Source organism: Zonotrichia albicollis, chromosome 14, assembly GCF_047830755.1.
Source record: "Zonotrichia albicollis isolate bZonAlb1 chromosome 14, bZonAlb1.hap1, whole genome shotgun sequence".
NCBI classification, from domain to species: Eukaryota; Metazoa; Chordata; class Aves; order Passeriformes; family Passerellidae; genus Zonotrichia; species Zonotrichia albicollis.
In genome coordinates this window covers 19,947,948-19,967,430 of record NC_133832.1, presented here as the reverse complement: position 1 = coordinate 19,967,430, position 19,483 = coordinate 19,947,948, and the positions used below count along the sequence as shown (strand labels likewise).

Below are 19,483 nucleotides of genomic sequence, written 5' to 3'. Positions count from 1 at the left end.
GGTGACACGGGCTAAGCACGGAGTGGCACTGGACAGGAGGTAGCAGGGATAGGTACGGGGTGGCACGGGCTAGGCAGCAGATGATACCGGACAGGTCGTAACAGGGGGCAGGCGGGCGGTGACACCAGACGAGGGGATGTCACAGGACAGAGGTGTCACAGGACAGGGGGTGCCAGTGGATAGGGGGTGACAGGGGACAGGGAGGTCACAGGACAGGGGGTGACAGTGGATAGGGGGTGACAGGGGACAGAGGTGTCGCAGGACAAGAGGTGGCCCCAGACGGGTGGCCGGGGCGCCCTCTGCGGGCGGAGGGGCGCAGAGCACGGCGCCGCCGGTACACTCGGCCGTTTCCGTGAGCGCTCGGCTCCCTCCGGCGGGGGGCGGGCCCGGCCCTCGCGGGGGCGTGCCCAGGGCGTGTCCGGGGCGTGTCCGGCCGTGTCGCGAGGCCCCGCCTCGGCCCGCCCGTCCCGCAGCCGCCCCGTGTCGGCCATGGCGTCCCCGTCGCGGCGGCTGCAGACCAAGCCGGTGATCACCTGCCTCAAGAGCGTCCTGCTCACCTACACCTTCGTCTTCTGGGTGAGCGCCCGCCCGCCCCTTCCCCCGCCGCGCGCCGCGGCTGCGCCGCCCTGTCGCGATAGTCGCGAGCCACCGCGGCTTTCCCCTCTCCCCACCAGGTGTCGGGCATTGTGCTGCTGGCCGTGGGCATCTGGGGTAGGGTGAGCCTGGCCGTCTACTTCTCCCTGCTGGACGAGAAAGCCACCAATGTCCCTTTCGTGCTGGTGGGCGCTGGCACCGTCGTTGTCCTCCTGGGCACCTTCGGCTGCTTCGCCACCTGCCGCGGCAGCACCTGGATGCTCAAGCTGGTGGGTGGCCTGGGACACGGCGGGATGGAGCCCCCTCCTCTCCTGATCCTCCCCGACCCGTCCTGATCCATCCCCAACCACCCCGTCCTATTCCTGCCTGGTCCCATCCCTGCCCTACCCCGTCCTGTCCTACCCCATCCTGTCCTCCTCCTGTCCCATCCCATCCCATCCCATCCCATCCCATCCCATCCCATCCCATCCCATCCCATCCCATCCCATCCCATCCCATCCCATCCCATCCCATCCCGCCCCATCCTCTCCTCCTCCACTCTCCCCTCCTGCCCCATCCCCTCCCATCCCATCCTTTCTGCCCGCAGTATGCCATGCTCCTGTCCCTCATCTTCCTCATCGTCCTGGTGGCCGCCATCGTGGGGTTCGTCTTCAGGCACGAGGTGAGTGTGGGTGGCCAGTGCTGTCTCCCAGTGCTGCAGAGTGCGTTTGATGCTGCTTTTACCCCAGTGTCACCGAGGGACAGAGGGGCTGCCTGGGAGCGGTGCTTAGCTTGTCAAATATAGGGTTAAACCAGCACAAAGAGCAGCTTGGTCCCTGTAAGGACCCAGAAGCACCAGCCTGGGTGCGGGGTCAGTCCAGCACAGCATGTTGTCCCTCCATCAGGACAGGCAGAGTAGCCCTGGACTGTAATTTCTGGCTTTGGTCTATCTTCTGCAATAATTTCAGTAATGAAAGCTCCTGGGAGGCTTTCTGTGCCTGCTTGGGAGGGCGCTGGCACGGTGCAGCTCCTTGTTATTACACACAGCATCCCTGCTGCCACGGTGCACCCAGCCTGCCCTCTAATACAGCCTCTAATTGCCTGTGCTGGGAAATGGCTGCTGGCCACGGCTGGAGTCACTGCTGCCATCGGGGGTGACTAACGTGGGGTGGGAGGGACAGCAGGACAGGAGGGACAGCAGGGCCCTGACACCTCTGTCCGACAGATAAAGACCAGCTTTGAGAGCAACCTGGAACTGGCCTTGAAGGACTACAACGCGACTGCAGATCCGCACAGTGTGGCTGTGGACACCATCCAGAGCACGGTGAGAGGCCCAGGTGGGGCTGGCTGAGAGCCCCAGGCTGCCAGCAGGTGGGAATGCTGCCCTGGCTCAGGGTGTCCCCTCTGGCCTCTGTGGCACCAGCATCCCCTCACAGGCTTTGGAATTTGGCAGCTGCTGGGTGAGATGGGGGAGCCATGGCAGTGGTGGGGGAGCAGGGCTCAGTTCCCTGGTGTGACCAGGCTCCCCACATGTGCTTCCCACTCCAGCTGCACTGCTGTGGAGTGCAGAACTATTCCGACTGGGAGAAGACTGAGTACTTCAGCCAGAAGGGCATCCCCAGAAGCTGCTGCAAGAAGCAGGATGACTGCTCCGATCAAGATCTCAAAGACCCAAACAAGGCCCAGCTGAAAGTGTTTGTGAATGTAAGTTAAGCTCAGAAAAATGTGCCTGCTGGCCCTAGAGGTGGGAAGGGCAGGGATGGGTGTGTGCAGGGGGGCCAGGCTGTCCCTGGCAGGCTGGAAAGGAGAAGTGCCCTATTGATGCTGATGTTCAGTGCTCCAGGGACTCCCCTGGAGTGGGTCAGGGTATGGAATCCTCCCTTCTGTCTGAGGTTCCCTCACTCCTTCCTTCAAGGTCAGGGCCCAGGCAGACCCAAGCTCTGGCCTTTGGGGATGTGTGATTTGAAGAGCAGGTGTGCAAGGAAGCAGCTGCCCAGTAAAGTTTGTTTCAGCAGTGCTGCCATCTCTGTCCCTTGGGTGCAAAGTCCTGACCTGGTGCTGAGGGTGTGTGACCTCATCCCTGGGGATGGTTGGGTGATGCAAGGGCTCCTGTGATGAGTCACCTGGCTGGGGCTGGGAGCAGCCCAAGGGCAGCGCTGCCCTTGGTAAGGCCTCTGGGCTGGGGCACTGGGAATGGCTGTGCTGGGGCCTGGCAGGAGGGGTGAGCCAGCACCCCCCTGCTGCCTGCACAGGAGCATCTTCCCCTGCAGCTGTGGGGAGGAGCTGCTCTGTGCCCCTGGGCTGAAAGACACTGCATCCACGTGCTTGCTTGGCTTCCTCTGCAGGGTTGTTTTTTCCTGGTAACGTCAACAATGGAGTCCAAGATGAGCGTTGTGGCCGGAATCTCCTTTGGCATCGCGTGTTTCCAGGTAAATCTCCTTGTCTGGCTCGGGAGGAGGGCAGGGTGAAGCCAGCACGTCTCCAGAGGGATTTCATTTCAGTGCAAAGTCTGGTGCGTACAAAGGGCTGGTTTCAGCCAGGGAGGAGCAGCCACTCTGTGGATTCCCCTTGGTTTCAGCCTGACTGCTGTGCAGGCCCTGGTCTCTACACCCAGGGCTGAAACCCCAGCTCTGTTTCCTTGAGCCCAGGTTTATTACTATTACTATTACTATTACTATTACTATTACTATTACTATTACTATTACTATTACTATTACTATTACTATTACTATTACTATTACTATTACTATTATTATTTTTTTTTTATTATTAATCTCCTCTCTGAAACAACAGATTCCAAGAAAAAAACAAACAGAGATGGACAAAATCTGCGCCTACTGTTGGCAGGGATCACATCTGTGCCCTTCCTTTTCCTACCCACCCTCACTGTTATCGGGGGCTGTTTGGCATCGCTCCTGTGTGGTGGGGTCACCGTGAGTGCCAGTGTGACACCACTTGTGCTGGTGACACCCAGCCTTGCCCTGTGTCCTCTCCTGCAGTGTCTCCTTCACTTTGCCGTGCAGGGCACTGCCTGCAGCAGCAGCAGCAGCAGCAGTGTGCTGGCCAGCCCCAGCCCCAGAGCTCTGTCCCAGCAGGAAGCAGGAGGCCCCTGCCCCCAGCCGGCGCTTTCCCGAGGTGCTGAGGGCTTTCCTGGCTGCAGGATGTGCAGCTGGCCCTGCTCCAGCTGCACTGGGCCAGCCTGCTGGGCTCTGGGCTGAGCAGACAGCCCTGGCTTTAGAGGGGCTCACACTCTGCCTCCCCTTGGCCCAGCACCCAGAGGCTGTGGTGTGAGCATCAGGGTGCTGCTGGCTGGGACTGGGGACAGGAACCTGTGAGGTACTCAGCTGTATGGGCCTGTCACTGTGTGTTTTCTGTGCAGATGGACTGAACTGGGGAGAGGTGGGAGCCTGCAGCTGTGGTACTGAGGGTTTGGGAGAGCCCGAGCTGCCCTGCTGTGCCTGCTCCTCCTGGGCTGGTCTGAGCTGGGCTGGCTCTGGGCTCACTGAGATGTGCCTGATTCACCAGTGGTGACCTGCACACACACACACTCCCAGCTGCAGCATTATCTCAGCTGATGGCAGGTTTGGGCATTGTCACCAGTTCCTGGCTTTTATTGCCCCTTCCACAAGCTTGGCTGGGTCACACCTCAGACAGGGAGCCATTGTGTTGATGTGCCTCTAACGTGGCTTGTGGAGGTCACAGTCATGCAGGGTCTGGCTCTGGAGCCTGCACAGGTGCTGGGAGGCTGTGTTGTGATAACAGAGCACGTGTGATAGCAGCACCTTCCTGATGGGAGAGCAGCAGCCTTGCTTCCCCAGTTCCCTTGCAGCAGGGAGAGGTGCTGCCATTCTCCAGTGGCTGTGCAATTGGCTGTGACACTGCTGGTACCTGTGTAATCTCTGCAATCACCATAAAACAGTCAATGCTTCATGAAGCAGCTTGTAATGGGATGGGACCTGGGGCATCTCTTGTGAGGAGCTTGTTCAGTTGGTGCTGCCAGGATCCTGTGCTTCAGCCACTGTCGGTGATTCTGAGGCAGGGTGCGGCAGCCCTTGTGGGAGTTTGTAAACCCCACTGTCCATGCTTAGATTTCATAAAGCTCTGGATCAATCTGTCAGGTTTTCTCCTGAAAGCACCTCTCCCTGGTTTTGGCTGTCTCTGACATGCAGGGTTTGTTTTTTTCTCTTTTTCAGTTGATTGGCATCATCCTGTCCTGCTGCCTGTCCCGGTACATCACCAACAACCAGTATGAGATGGTGTAGCTGGCCCCCAGAGCTCTGTGCCTGTGGCTGGGTATGTCTGTAAGCCTGGGGGCTGCTGCTGGTCACCCATGGGGTGGGGGTACCACGTGTGGGGGGTTAGGGTTAGAGGGCACCTGCAAGACCAGATCTGCTGTGCCATTTGACCCCGTGCCATTTGACCCTGTGCCATTTTACCCTGTGCCAATTTACCCTGTGTATAAACCCATGTAAATCCATCCTGCCTGCTAACACTCTCTGTGTGCCTTGCAGGGAATGGCTGGGGAGGATGCCTCCACCTCAGGTGTTCCCCTGGATGCCACGTTGTGAAATCTTGCTTTGAACTGACTGATCTTCTTCTCAACTAGCTCATAGAGAGGAGTGCAGCAGCTGTCCTGCTGCACTCAGGGACTTGCCCTGACACTACTCTGCTGTGCCACTGCCTGGGATGATAACTGGTGTGGCTGTGGTGGCTGCAGCCCCAAGTGCCACCCTGTGCTGAGCTGACTGTGCTGGTTCAGCACAGCTCCCAGGTGTCCCAGTGCTCATCTTCAGTGCCTCCACTGGGAAAGGGATGCTTCCCCTTGCCTTGGGCAGCCCCTGGACACCCCCTCACTCTCCAGACACAGTTGTTCTTGAGACAGGGCTGTTAAACTCAGTCCTGCCTGCCTGAAGCCTTGGCTCAGCAAGGTTGTTGCCAAGCTGTCTCCTCCCTGCCTGGGTTTTATATACTTTTTTATAGTTGTACTTCTTTAAGGACGGGCTGTAGTGGTTCTTGTAAGCTGTAGTGAGGTTTGGTGATGTAGCTCCTGGTGCCTTTACCTTGGTAGGTGTCCTTGCACCGATTCAGCTGTGACTTGATTGTCAGTATTATATGCTGCTTCAACTCATTTTATGTATTGAGTAGAATTCTTTTTGTCCTCAGACACAATAAATATTAAGATATTTTACTCTATGAAACCTCCTTGACTTTTCTTTTCATGTCCTGGAAATTCCTCTGCTTGAAGAGCAGCGAGTGCCCCCAGGCTGATCTGCTCACTCTGGGCCAGCCAGGAACCTCTGGCCACTGCAGTTTGCATTCCTCCAATGTGCACTGGTGCACTTCTGCCTGCAAATAACTTCTGTAATTGAATTTTCTTCATAACAGCCGTTGTGTAACAGTGCTGGAGCAGAGGGCCTGGAGCTCCCCAGCCCAGGAGCAGGGTGAGTAACTTCAGCCCAGTGTGAGCCATGCTTGGCCTGCTGGCTTGGAGCAAAGGGCAGGGCAGTGCCAGGCCCCAGCTGCTCCCCAGGGCAAGAAATGTGCATGTAAGCTTTTAAATTCATTTGTTAGTGCTCATTTTGGGCTGTTTTGTCAGCAAGCCTCTGCCTTTGTGAGCCTAGTGAAGCAGTGAAGCTCCTCTGCCAAGCTTGGGGGATTTTTGGGTCTCAGGCACTGAACTCAAACGAGCTGAGCTGTGTCTGGCTGGATGTGGGGCTGCCTGTGCTGTTCCTAGGGAGGAGGCAGGTGTACCCAGAGCAGGGAAGCCACCAGTGGTGGCCCTGTGTCAGTGTCACCCCTCTGGCCAAAGCTGCCCCAGCAATGCCCTGGTATGGGCCAGCCTGGCTGCTGAGGGAGGGAAACGCCCCAAACCCTCATGATGCATTTATCCCAGGTGAGTAAAGCAGGCTGCTGTCAGCTCCTGGCTGGCTGAGCCCCCTGTGAGGGATGTGAGGCACAATGTGTCAGAGCTGGGAGCCGGGCTGGAGACTGGCTGTGGGGAGCTGAGGGTGTCTGGCAGCCCTGGGGGTGCCACACCTGGCATCTGTCCCTGTTCCCTGCTCTGTCTGCACATGCCAGCCACGGCAGAGTGCTCCCCTGGCGACACTGAGGGTGTCAGAGCTCCTGGTGACACCTGCAGGGTGTCAGAGCTCCTCAGCAGCAGCTGGCCCCTGGGGTGACATCTGGGACCTGGCTTTGGCATGAGCCCAGGGTCATGGGCAGAAATGTGCCCAGGGTGCATGGAGGTTTTGGGGAAAGCCTTCAGCCCTGTGGCAGGCACTGTCCTGCTCAGGGCAGCTGCGGTGCTCAGGATTTACTCCTTCCCTCCTGCAGCTCAGGCTTTGCCCATTTGTTGGTGACAGCGCTGGGGACAGCTGGTGGTCCTTCACAGGAGTGGACTCGCTGTGACTTTGGCAGCTCGGTTCCTGAGGGAGCTCCTTGTGCCAGCTCCCTGTGCCTGTGCTGGTGGCACCCCTGAGCTGTCAGCAGCTGAACTGAACCCGTCAGAGCAGGCTGGAACAGGTCAGGCCATGCTGAGCAGCCCCCAGCAGTACCAGGGCTCTCTGCCCGCTGCAGCGCCCGCACTGAGCTCTGGATGCTCCCGGAGGCAGCCCCACAATCAGATCCCTTCGCAGACCCATCGAGCACCACACTGACACTAAAGGACTTCAGTTCTCTTTGCAATCACTCATACAGGACGTTTATTGTTTGCCTCTTGCTGCCCAGCCTGGCTCCCGCAGCCCCGCGGGGGCAGCGCAGGGTGCGGGATCACGGGCACCGGCTGGGCAGGGCTGGAGAATCACCGGGCAGGGCTGGAGAATCACCGGGCAGGGCTGCGGGGTCACGGGGCACCGGCCGGGCAGTGCCCTGCGGCGCTGCCGGTGCGCCAACGGGCTCCTGGAGGCGGGCAGCGGGCACGGCTCGGCTACACCCTGCCCAGCATTGGGCACGGCCCCGCCACACTGTGCCCCGCTACACCCTGCCCAGCATGCGCGCGATCCACCAGTTGCAGGGCATGATGACCCGGCAGATGACCCTGCCGCCCTGGTAGCAGTACGGGTACGGGTAGTAGCCCAGCAGCGGCTCGCACACCCGCCGGCAGTAGCGGTGGGCACGGCGGCACTGGGCACAGCAGTAGCCCCGCTCATCCCACAGCGGGTGGAACTCCAGCCCGTTCTCCGACTGCCGGCAAGAGACGCGGTCAGAGGGGGCTGCGGGGCTGAGGCACCCGGGAGCGGGACAGGACAACCCCGGGGGAGGAGCAGGGCTCCCCGGGGACATGGGGACACCCCAGGGCATGCACAGGGAATCATCATCCCAAGGAGCGCAAACTGGGGCACACGGTGGGCAGGGCAGCCCAGGGTGGGCAGCCCAGGGTGGGTCCCTCACTCACAGTGAGCAGGGCAGCCCAGGGTGGGATTCTGTCACTCAGGCAGGGTAGCCCAGGGTGGGTAGTGCAGGATGGCACTCACTCACACAGGGCAGCCCAGGATGGGATTCTCTCACTCACGTAGTCATTGACGGGCAGATCCTCCTCGGTGAGCTGCCGTGCCCGACGCTTGGGCCCTGCCCGTGTGCTCTCCTCCAGCTCCTTGTGTTCATTCCCCTCGTCCAGCCAGCTCTGGCTGTCCATCTGCAGCTCAGGCTCTTCTTCTTCTGCCCCTTCAAGGTTGGCCAGCTCAGGAGCTACAGGGAGAGTCCAAATGTCGCTGTCAGTAACCACGGAGCAGGGGACAAATGCAGCAGCAAGAATGAATGTCTCTACCAGAATTTGGTGCCAGGGTACACAAAAAGCCCACTGCAAAGCAGTGCTCCATTGCCTCCTGCTGTCACCCAGCCTGGGCAGGGCTGAGGGAGACAATGGCCCATCCATCCCCATGCCCATGGGTGAGAGTGCCCATCTCCTGCGTGGGGCTGTGGGTGTGCCGAAGCACATCCTCCTGCTGGGCTCTGCTGCTGAGGGGTGGATTTGTAGAGCCTCATCAGAGCAACATGATCTGGGGCAGCTCATGCCCAGCTTCAGCTCTCTTAGCTTAGGAAAGAACCACAGCAGCAATAATTTCCTCTGCTAGGGATGGTGCCAGGCAGCCTTGGGCACTGCTGTCCTGGCAAAGGCTTTGGATGCACCTTGGTGCTCTCACTGAGCCAGGACACTGCTGCAGGGGGGTCCAACAGCAGGGACAAGGAAGCAGAAAGGGGACAGCACCTGGGGACACCAGCCTCCCTCTGCACCAGGGAGCTGTGGTGCCCAGCTGCCCTCCAGAGCACAGGTGAGCTGGCCTGTACCTGTGATCCATGCCATGTGCCTCCGTGGCTGCAGAGCAGAGGGAGTTTGCTCAGCAGGGACTTTTTAAACTGCCTCATTGGGCTGGAAGTGGGTTAGAGAGAGCAGGTAATTACAGCAGCACATCTCAGAGGCCACAACCTCTGCGCGGGCTGTGCAGTGAGCAGCTGGAGGTGGCAACCCCGCCGTGTGATTTAGATGCAGATGTCTGCTCACACTCTGATCTTCATGTGGCGACGAGGATTTAGGCGTCCCAGTTTCCAGCAGTGCTGCTTTCTTTGCAGGTACAAGGGATTATTTTTTTTCTCTCCCTTGTTATGAGGAGGGTGGCCACTCTGCAAAGTGCAGGGCGGCGGGGAGCTGGCAGAAACAAGTGCTTTGTGCAGAGAATCTTCAGCCCCTGCTATTACACTGGGCAGGATCTCCTGTGGAGCTCATGCCTGAGATGTACCCGAGGCTGTGAAAGTGGGCTCCCAGCATGGCACAGAGGGGGCATGGCAGAGGGCCACAGGCACGGCCCTTGGGGAGGAGATGGCTCCTTGTACCTGCTATTGGCGTGGGGTGGATCCAGAAGATGGTCACGTTTTTGCAGATGTCAAAGATTTTGGAGCTCCTCAGGAACTCCTTGTTCTGAATGGGCTTTTCCCCAGGCACCCAGACCACAGACTGCTCAAAGTAGGTGGTGGTGATTTCCTGTCCCTGGAAGAAGAGCAGGACATTACCCTGGTGTGGTGAGACACCTGCTCCCAGCACTGGCTGCTTCTCCTGCCCTTGGCTTAGAGGCACCTCTGCCCTCCCAGGGAGCAGCTGCACCTCACCTGCCTTGGCTCGTGGTGCTCACGGGATGCACATGCAATACCCTGACTGCCCTCACCACCCTGCCCTCCTCTCTTAGTTCATCACCCAAGACCCTTTTCCTGCCCAGTCCTCACTATCTGTAAGAACCTTCTGTAGCCCCCCTAATAATTTAAAACACAAGATTAAAAACCACCTCTGCTCTACTTTGCTCCTAGGATTTAATTCCTCTCTCCTTCTGCTGCTGATTTTTTGATCGAACACTTTAATTTACTCCTCACAGAAATTCCTTGCACGGCTGTGTTCAGTAATTTATACCACATGTCTCTGCCGTTGCATTAGTCCATGGTGTGTTTTGGCAGGCACTTAGGGAGGGAGATATATAAAGATTATGGGATGGGTCTGCGTGAGCTCCCTGCCAAGGCAACGTTCTCTGTGTTGGTGGTGGTAGCCCATAGAGCAAGCTGGCAAAAAGCATTTTTCTCTCCAGAAGGCATCCAGAGCTGTATATCTCTTTTATAGAGTTTTTCCTTACGGCTTTGGGAAGTCACAGGAAGGAGCCAACACGAAGGAGCCAACCCAGTCTGGGTCATTCTTGGAGCCTGGTGGAAGCTGCAGGGTCGGGGAGGTGCTGCCTGCAGGACCTGGCAGCGTGCAGGCTCCAGGAAGACATGACTGGAGCTTAAATCTACATTTATCTCACTGGCTTTTACATCTCAGCTCCCTACCCGGGGCAATGTTCTGCTACAGCCTGGCAAGTTATATCCCTTTTACGACGGTAGCTGGGAAGATCTATGAGCTTCTTAGGGCATAATCAAAGAATCGGTGTCTGGGAATTTGGGTCATGATTCAGGGAAATGTTTCTGCCCACGCTTCATTTCAAACACCTGTCCTGCTGGCGTTTTATCTGCAGCAGCTTCCCTGGGGGGGACTCAGTCTGCGAATGGGGAGGCGGGAAGGCTGTGCCCTGTGCCACCCCCAGGGATGGGGACAAAGGACACTGCTGTCCCTGCAGGTCCCACCGTCAGGGAGGGGCTCAGTCATGGAGCCCACACTCTTCCATGCAGCATGCAAGGCTCCTTGCAGCAGGATGCAGGGCAGTTACACGTGTCAGGAAGCAATCAGCACATCAGTGGGACAGAGGCCCATGCAGGACAAGGAAATGGCCCCAGCCTGGTGCTTCCCACCACTCAGGTCTGCATGCCAAGGGTTTTCTCAATTTGCATTTCTTAAACGTGGCTGCTCTTTTAAATCTCTTATTTCTGCCTCATTCTCTTTGAAAACATGAGGCTCAAATCTTGGAGAAAACAATTTGATTGACTTTTTGGTGCCTGCTAATCCTGAGCTGCCTTACGACCTTTTGACTACAACAGGATTATTGTTCTTGATCTCTGGTATTGTGCTGAGAGGCTTTTGTCTGTTGCTTTCTAATCCCGTCTCTTTTCACTTGTTTTCATAAGCAATCCTCTGAAATAAGATCAGTTTATGAAGCGATCACAAGTCATTATTTCTTTATTGCACATCTCTGGGAAGGCAGCAGGAGTGGCAGCCCCGATGCCAGGGAGAGCAGAGGGTTTCACAGGGCAGAGGCAGCCCTGCTCCATTCACCTACCTCAAGCTCAGGGATCTTGGCCTCTGTTGTCTCAGGCAGGACTTTGGGCTGAGTTTTGATGAAACATTTCTGAAGTCCCACAAAGAAGATGCCGGTAATTCCCTACAGGATTGAAGCAAACACCCAAAAAGCAGTCAGGGCAGAGAGCAGGATGGATAACCCATTGGAGGCAGGGTACAGCTGGAGGAGGAAGGTTTAGTCATATTTTTCCTGTTGCTATTTTTGTGCCAGTTCTGTTCAGCAGCGCTGCTAAGATGTACTAACAGGTTCTCATAAGGGATATTGCATTTTATGGTTTGGGAGAACTGGGCTTTTTACAAATATTTTAAGGCAGGTAGTCATAAAATTTTACTCTGCTCCTCTTCTCCTGATAACTATCATGAGCTCTCATTATAATAAATAAAAATATGCAGAATAGCATCTGACCGTTATGGTTATATGAACATTCAGCCCCCAGTTCCTGCTAGGTTATTAGCTCAAAATTCTGCCATATGTCACTGCACAGGGTATTTCCCTACAAATTTTAATTAGGTTTCACAGAGAGCCTTCTTCAGTGTCATGAGGTTTTAATGCTCTCCAGACAGACAAATGCACTGGGCTCAGATAGACTGATGATCATTGCCTTCCTTTGCAAGGGTAAATCCAATAACTGGTTCTGCTTCCAAGATGTATTTCATTGGAACTGAAGCACACCACTATTAAATACAGGTGGAAGCTCATGTAGATAGCACATCTCCTTTCCTTTGAGAGCATCCCCAGCATGTCTGGGTCTTGCTCTTCCTGCTGCAGGAACAAATAGTCCTGGGACTTGCTGCAGGGCCTTCACAGTGTCCTGCAGGACCCATCAGTCCTGCTGCAGGACTGCAGGGCCTCAGGGACAAGCTGCCACACTCACGTTTTTGAAGTCATGGATCTCCAGGATCTCCTCGCTGCCATTCCCGCTGCTGAAGGTCTCTGTCCTGGCCAGGGGGTCAATCTCCATCACAATCTTCTTCTTCTCACCGTTGCTGAAGAACGTGTGCTCCATGTCATAGACCTGGAGGCCAAAGCCACACAGGGGTCTGGTTTCACAGGCTGTCCAGTGGGTGGGCAGGCTGTGCTGGGTGTGTGACCATGGCTCTGGCTGCTCCCTCAAGCCCAGCTGTGAGCCAGAGCAATCACCAGGACAGCACGAGGAGAGGCAGCTCCCAGGCAGGGCCTGGGCTGGGTGAAAGGCCAGGCTGCAGCCAGGACGAGGGGTGCAATGTGTGTCAGGCCTGGGACGTGTGTCAGACCTGGGAGGAGATGCTCCTCACACACCTGCAGCAGGAGCTCTGCCCCAGCTCAGCCTTGGCTGGTGCTGTCTGTGGCATGAGCTGGGTTACAGCCCAGGCTGGCCTGAATTCCCGAATCCACAGGTACTTTGTCCTCCTTCTGCCTGGTCTGCTTGTAGCCCCCTGCATCCCTGGCTGCTCTGCTCCATCACGGTGTCCCCGGCTCGCCTGCACCGCGTCCTCCCCAGCTCACCCGCTCCATCTCTGTGCCCCCTGCTTCTCCCGAAAGGCAGAGGCAAGAGCCTCTCTCTGCCTGGAGGAGATCAAGGACTGCCTGCGGATCAAAGACCTCCTCGAGGGCTGCTGCAGCGCTGCGGGGCGTTGGCAGCCGGCTGCCCGGCGGGCGCATCCCCGGGGAGCCGCACCGGAGGCGGCAGCAGCAGCGGCAGCAGCGCTCTCCTCTCCCGCTCCCGCTCGCACTCGGCAGCCCTCGGTCCCTGCGGATGCCTGACCCTGCCAGGATGAGGAGTGGCAGATGCTCTTTGAAGCAAAAACGATCCTGAGAAAAAACGATCCTGCTGGCCCTGGGGAGCCTCATTTCCCAGAGCGAACGGTGCCGCGGGGAAGTAAAAGGGATTCTGCAAATCTCCTCAAGCCCGCGGGGCAGGGAGCAGAGATGGAGCAGAGATGGAGACACAGCGATGGGAGAGCCCTGTTCATCCCAGGGCATGGCCATGAGCCAGGGCAGGAGATGGAGAAACAGTGATGGGAGAGCTCAATTCATCCCATGGCATGGCCATGAACCAGGGCAGGAGATGGAACAGAGATGGAGCAGAGACGGAGACACAGCAATAGGAGAGCCCTGTTCATCCCACGGCATGGCCATGAACCAGGGCAGGAGATGGACGCACAGTGATGGGAGAGCCCTTGTTCATCCCATGGCCATGAACCAGTCAGGAGCGTGCTGGCCCCACTGGCAAGGGGCAGGAGCTCTGCCCTCAGCGCCAGCCCCCGTTCACAGTCCCTGGTGCTGCACATCCCTCCCCTCGGGGTTCAGAGCCCCTCAGCAGTGCTCCCAGCATTGGTACCCCCTGTTTGGCCCCCACCTGGGTGCAGAACTGCCTGTGCAGATGGGAACTGATGGGAACATTCAGCCCTGCTCAGAGGTTAGAGGAGGGATGTGTGCCTTGGCAGCCATGGACATCTCCTGATGGTCTGCAGGAGGACTTGGTAAAGACATACAGCTCTCCATGGATTTCATGATATGGTAAAACAGTCTGAAGCCTAAAATGGGTGGAAGGCCGCTGGTTTTGACTGACAAAATGCACACAGTGCCGTAAATCACTTCAAGGAGGGCAGGATCCCGGGTGGCATCTTACCTTCAAGTGTCTCTCCATTTACAGAGAATGACTTTGGCCAGCACAGCAGCCAGCTAAGCCACTTGGGCTTTGCCAGCCCTGCGCTGCTCAGAGAGCTGTGAGATGTTTTATAGGGCTAAAGATGACACTTGCTGCTGAATGGTTGAAATATGTCCTTCTGCGAGGCTGTGATGAGCCCCTCGTTAGCTGAATCATCAGCTCTGCTGGCGGGCCAGGACGCTGCTGTGCAGAGGGCAGAGCCATGTCCAAGGCCACCCCTCAGAGGGACAACTCTTCTTTCAAGCTTTTTTCCACTCTCCAGTTACGTGAAGAAAGCTTGAAGGGTTTCATGTTCTTTAAAGAGTTTAATTCCCCTTGGCTGATGTCTTTGAGCGTTACCAACTTCCAGCCCCCTGCAGCCTGTTTGTCCTGAGGACTCCTGGGCCAGCAGGGGAAGCCACAGGGACGGGGCAGTGCTGGGCTCTGGGAGTGCCCGTGCATCTCTGCTGCAGGAGCAGCTCTGCTCTCTCCTGACCTCACACCTGCTTCCCTGCCCATCGGCTCTTGGGGAGTGCTGCATGGACTCCATCCTCCGCCGGTGAGGACACCCAGGGCTCTGGATGTCCCTGCTGAGGCTGTGGCATTGTCTCTGCTTGGAGAAAACCGCCCCTGCAGGGGTTAACAGCCTCTTCCCCTCACGGCTGGCATGACCCCTGTTTTTCTAGGAACAGTAGAGACTTTATAATCGTCTTGGCAGGATTCTGGAGGAACATATGGCTTTTATTGTTTTTCCTTTTCTTTCGGGGGGTATTTATTTCTATTTGCTGATAAGAAGATAAAGTTTCCAGCGAGCAGGGTGCTTCCTTTGCCCGGCAGGAGGGCGGCCTGGCCCGGCTGGAGCGGCTCCAGGACAGTGCAGGGAGCAGAGCGGAGATGCCAGCGTGGGAAAGAGGCTGCCTGGGCTGTCTGTGCACAGGAATTTGGAGCCAGCAAACCCCGTGGTGATGGGGTGCAAAGCGGGGCCTCCAGGATGAGCAGGGAGATTCGAAGGAAGGGAGGATGAGGGGCAGCAGGCAGGCTGTGGGTTTCAAGGTTAAAGGGTTCCCTTGGGCTGAGGGATAAAAGGGTTCCGGCAGCAGTGCCAGGATGCCGGGCAGCAGCGGGCAGAGACGGCTGGGGAGGCACAGCCCTGCTGCCGCCCCGACAGAGCACTCACACAGGCTGGGCTGCAGCTGGGGATAAAGGAGCCCAATCCTGTTAGCACGGGCTCCTGCAGAAGCTAATCCGTCTCACCGTCCCTCACATTGCAGACACATTAAAGTAAGAAATATAATCCATGACAATCAATCACCGCTGCGTCCTGGCTTTCTCTCCTCTTTATGCGGTGGCATAATGACTTTTCCACCGGTTTCTGGCAAGATAATTGAAATGAAATGGAAAATATTTTCTTACTTGTCATAAAATTTGCTGCCGGTGAAATAAGAGAAACTTTAACTCTTCATGGCGTAGCTCCCATCCCCTGTAATTGTCAACTGGGGAAAGAGCGCGGTGACGGGGGAGAAAACCAGCCTGCACAAAGTAAAAGCTAGTTATGAATAATACAAAGATTTTTTAAAGTCCCACGAATACCTGTGGTCTGAGAAAATGCATTTTGCGAAGTTGCCTGGGTTTTGGAGAATTGTTAAATGTTTCAGCGAGCCGAGGGGAGGGGGACAGTTCTGTCTGGGGCAGCGACGCTCTGAAACGCCGGATCAAAGAGTTTTTACTTACTTTTCTGGGCGCTGGGTTCCAGAGGTACCTGACACCAAAAAATATCAGGATGAGGGAGAGGAGCAGCAGGCTGAAGAGCAGTCCGCAGAGCTGGTACCTGGGGCAGCCCTTCTCCCGCGCCTTGGCCGCTTCTGCCTGCGGAAGGGAAAGCGGCGATGGCCGGGCTGTGCCGAGGGTCCCGCAGGAGGGACAGCACCCTCGAGCCGTGCGGGGACCGGGCACAGGCCGGCCGTGCACTCACGTCCAGAAAGCGGCAGCGCTCCGGGCTGCGCCCCGCCGTCCCTCCCATGGCGTGTGCGCTCCGTGTGCGAGCGGCCGGCCCGCCCGAGGGGGAGTCACCGAGCTGGGCTGCACTCGCGGGGAAGGCAGGGCCACGGGCACCCCCCGGCAGGGACAGACACCGAAAACAGCAGCTGTCCCCAGCGCTGCTGGCCCGCGGTGTGAGGGCTGTCACACGGCCGGGACCACGCTTCTGCTGTGATGTGTGATGCTGCTGCCTCAGCCTGGCCCTTGTGCCAATGGCTGGAGGTGCCCAGACTGACAGTGCCCCATGAGCCTGGGGACAGGGACACTGCTGCACTGTCCTTGAGTGTGGGGGAACAGCCCGGGAGATGCCAGTGGGGTCCCTGCATGGCAGGGGACACGGGATGGCAGGGGACATGGGATGGCAGGGGGACAGACTTGGCAGGGAGACACTGGCACGGCAGGGGGACACGGGACTGCAGGGGATATGGGCATGGCAGGGGACATGGCATGGCAGGGGACACTGGTAAAAGCAGGGGCACACAGACATGGCAGGAGACAGTGTGTGCACACAGGTGAGTGTGTAATACATGCAGCCAGGTGAGTGAGGTGTGCCTGGCCATGCACTGTGCCCATGGCCATGCACTGTGCCCACCTGTGCAGAGTGTGCATGGCCATGCACTGTGCCCATGGCCATACACTGTGCCCACCTGAGCAGGGCGTGCATGGCCATGCACTGTGCCCATGTCTGCCATGTGTGCAGCCCACGTGTGGGGTGAGCTCTCAGCTGTCCCTCTCATGCACAGCCCCACCCCAAAGTTGGCCTAGCCAGGAATTTCCTATTTTTTTTTTCTTTTTTTCTATGTTCAAAAATTTCCATTTGTTGAAATGGTAGCGTTTCTTCATGGAAATGAACCCATCTTAAGAAAGGCTTTCAGAAATCCAGTGTGAGGTTTCTGGTCTGAACAGGATGAGGCTCCCTGGTGTAGAAGAGCTGGCATGGACTTTTTTTCCAAGCTGTTTACTCTAATAAAAACCCAAAGTGCATCATGCGCTAATTAAAATTGCACTGAAAAAAGAAAATCCACATCGAATTTTGCTCAGGATGAGAAATGGAGAAAGAAATTGCTTTTAGCAGGTCTGGCACTGGCTTTGTGAGCCCTGGGATGTTGCTGCCTGCAAGCAGGGGTAAATCCTGGAGGGACAGGAGCGGAGATGCTGAACAGCCTGGGGAGAGCACTGTGCCCATGTGTGCGTGCTGGGGGCTGCCCTGGTGTGGATCTGCTCCCTGCAAAGGGGTTTGGGCTCCCTGCCCCACAGCAGCAGGAGCTGCTCACTCACCCCACAGCCCCTGAGCAGGGCAGGGCTGTAAAACACACTGGGGGGGTTGATATTTGAGATGGCAATAAGAGAAGGGAATCATACTGACAAGGTTATTTGGAGGAGAAAAAAAAAAAAAACCCTTTTTAATGGAAAGCAATCGCAGGCAGCCTTTGAAAACATCTGAGGGGCTCTGGAAATCCAAATGCAGCAAATCTGTGCAGGCACCAGGCTTGTCTGTCTCCACTTCCCACCAGAAAGTTCCATCTCGGAAGCTTTTGTTATTCACTGGAAACTCAAGTATTTGAAAACATTTTCTTTTCTTGTCAAAATTAGAGTTTCAGAGGAAAACTTTGGAGCAGCTCTGCTGAAAGATGGTTCTGATTACAGGAAAGAATTACAGCAGTGCTGCTTAGCAGACATAATTGATCAGCAGATCTTCACCATATCCCCCACTCAAGGCACAGGAAACACTGCAAATACCACTCATAAACCAAATTAGGCATTATTATTTTATTACTGTTGTAAGGTAAATGTCAAGCTTTTTAATGGCAATCACTGCAACTCCATCAGGAGTCGGGCGTCTGAATTAGCTGCAAGAGGTGAGGAGCTCCCAGGGCTGGGAGTTAATAAAGCTCAATAAATGTCACAGGCCCCTTGCAGCACTGGCAGTGCTGGGCACGACTGCCCCACAGAGGGCAGGGAGCAGGATCTGAGCCCTCCACACTGCTGCTCTGCTCAGGGAGTGTTCTGAATGGCCAGCCTGGCACTGGAGGATTGGGAGCAGCAAACCCCTGTGCAACCCGTGGTGTCCCCCCATCCTGACAAGGAGACACGTGGCTGGGATGCACAGAGGGGCACAAACTGCAGGAGGGCACTCACAAAAATGTTGGGTTTTTTTTTTTTCCCATTCCCTAATGCTCTGTCTCAGACTTCAGGATTTCAGAGTGAAAAAAAATAAACGGATTTTTAATGAAAAGACAATAATTTTGGGGAAAAACCTCTTAATGTCCTTAGGATGACAAGCAGGTCCTCTGTATAAAAAGCAGTTCTGATGAAGATCTCCCATCAATGCCAATGGAGAGGGAACAATTACTAATTTTCCATGAAGCTAATGAGAGCGAGTGTATATGACAGGGGAGAATTTAATCTGATGTGAACTGGGGAAGAGAAGCAATACTGATATTAATGTGTGACTAATTGATACCCAGAAGAACATTTGAAATGATTAAAAGGCATTTGATTTTTATTCAGGACAATAAGAGGCTCATTGGCTATGAATGGTGCATCCTTTCAGTTTTCTACTCCGTGTTCCAATTTGCCCAGAAAAAAATCTATCATATCTGCAGCATGGCTTGACTGCCGCATAAAACCTCTGTGCCTGGAAATGTTACACCAAGAAATTCCTCCTGGACAGCACAAAGGATTGTGCATGCTGTGAGCGGGGGTGAGCAGCCTGGCAGAAATAAAATAGGTCCCCAAACCACTGAAAAGCAGCTCCTCAAAGCAGTGGGGCTTGGGCAGCAGCCTCCAGCTGAAAGCCCCTCGTGATTAATATCGTGCTCTTTGTTATAATGAAAAACCCATTAAGGTCAGTGGCAGCATCTCTGAGCAGCACTAAATTGGAACGATGGAGACAGTAAAGTTAAAAATGAGCCATAATATTAATGTGGATAGTGAATTAATTGGGCAATTCCATAGGTAGTAAGTAAATCATACCACTTGCTGTGGCACGTGGTGCCAGGCAGCTCTCACTGCTGGCAGTGGTGACAGCTGCTCCTGGATGGGGCAGAGGAGCAGCCCGGAGCCACAGCACCCAGGGACCTCTGTGCCCCCTCCACTGCAGCCCTCGGCCTTGTCTGCCATTGGAGATCTCTCAGTGGGGAAAATGCTCTTGCTTTGCTCTGTTTGGTGCTTCAGCCCAAAATGCTGAATGCTGGCTGACAGCTCAGCTGGAGTGTTGCAGCCCTGCTCCAAGGCGTGCTTCCCTCCATCCTCAGCTGTGCTGTCCATGTCCCTTTGCTTTGGGAATGGCTGCTCCTCTCTTTGGGTGGGTCTCTCAGGAAAGGCTTCCTTAGCCCAGGAGATGTGCAGGACCACCAGACAGCCCTGGACTTTTGGTTGCTGCTTTTGTGCCTTGTGCTGGGATGCATTTGGGGCCAAGGGCAGGGATTTGTACCATGGTGCAGCATTGGCAGCACGTGGCTCAGGCTGAGAGCTCCTCTCCACTTCCAGCATTATGGACAGCAAACAGAGAAAGGGAAAATCACATATA

General features: G+C 56.0%; 2 protein-coding genes across 5 annotated transcripts; one reads left to right on the top strand and one right to left on the bottom strand.

Moving 5' to 3' along the window:
• The first annotated feature begins 411 nt into the window (after positions 1–411).
• TSPAN6 (tetraspanin 6) lies at positions 412–5,761 on the top strand. 2 transcript variants are annotated; one of them, XM_074551501.1, is made up of 8 exons: positions 412–576; positions 675–863; positions 1,181–1,255; positions 1,799–1,897; positions 2,122–2,277; positions 2,919–3,002; positions 4,767–4,866; positions 5,085–5,761. In XM_074551501.1, the coding sequence occupies exons 1-7, from the start codon at positions 490–492 to the stop codon at positions 4,833–4,835; spliced, it is 759 nt and encodes a 252-aa protein (XP_074407602.1). In that variant the 5' UTR covers positions 412–489; the 3' UTR covers positions 4,836–4,866; positions 5,085–5,761. The 2 variants fall into 2 exon arrangements, with proteins under 2 accessions (XP_074407602.1, XP_074407603.1); XM_074551502.1 differs by lacking the exon at positions 1,181–1,255.
• Positions 5,762–7,250: 1,489 nt separating this feature from the next.
• On the bottom strand, positions 7,251–16,109 carry TNMD (tenomodulin). Of its 3 annotated transcripts, XM_074551606.1 has the most exons (7): positions 15,887–16,109; positions 15,646–15,780; positions 12,160–12,300; positions 11,265–11,366; positions 9,403–9,556; positions 8,084–8,259; positions 7,251–7,755 (listed from the first exon to the last, which is right to left on the bottom strand). In XM_074551606.1, exons 1-7 carry the CDS (start codon positions 15,932–15,934, stop codon positions 7,546–7,548), a joined length of 966 nt encoding a protein of 321 aa, XP_074407707.1. In that variant the 5' UTR covers positions 15,935–16,109; the 3' UTR covers positions 7,251–7,545. The 3 variants fall into 3 exon arrangements, with proteins under 3 accessions (XP_074407707.1, XP_074407706.1, XP_074407708.1); XM_074551605.1 differs by lacking the exons at positions 15,646–15,780; positions 15,887–16,109 and adding an exon at positions 12,771–13,072; XM_074551607.1 differs by lacking the exons at positions 15,646–15,780; positions 15,887–16,109 and adding an exon at positions 12,564–12,753.
• Positions 16,110–19,483: the final 3,374 nt, after the last annotated feature.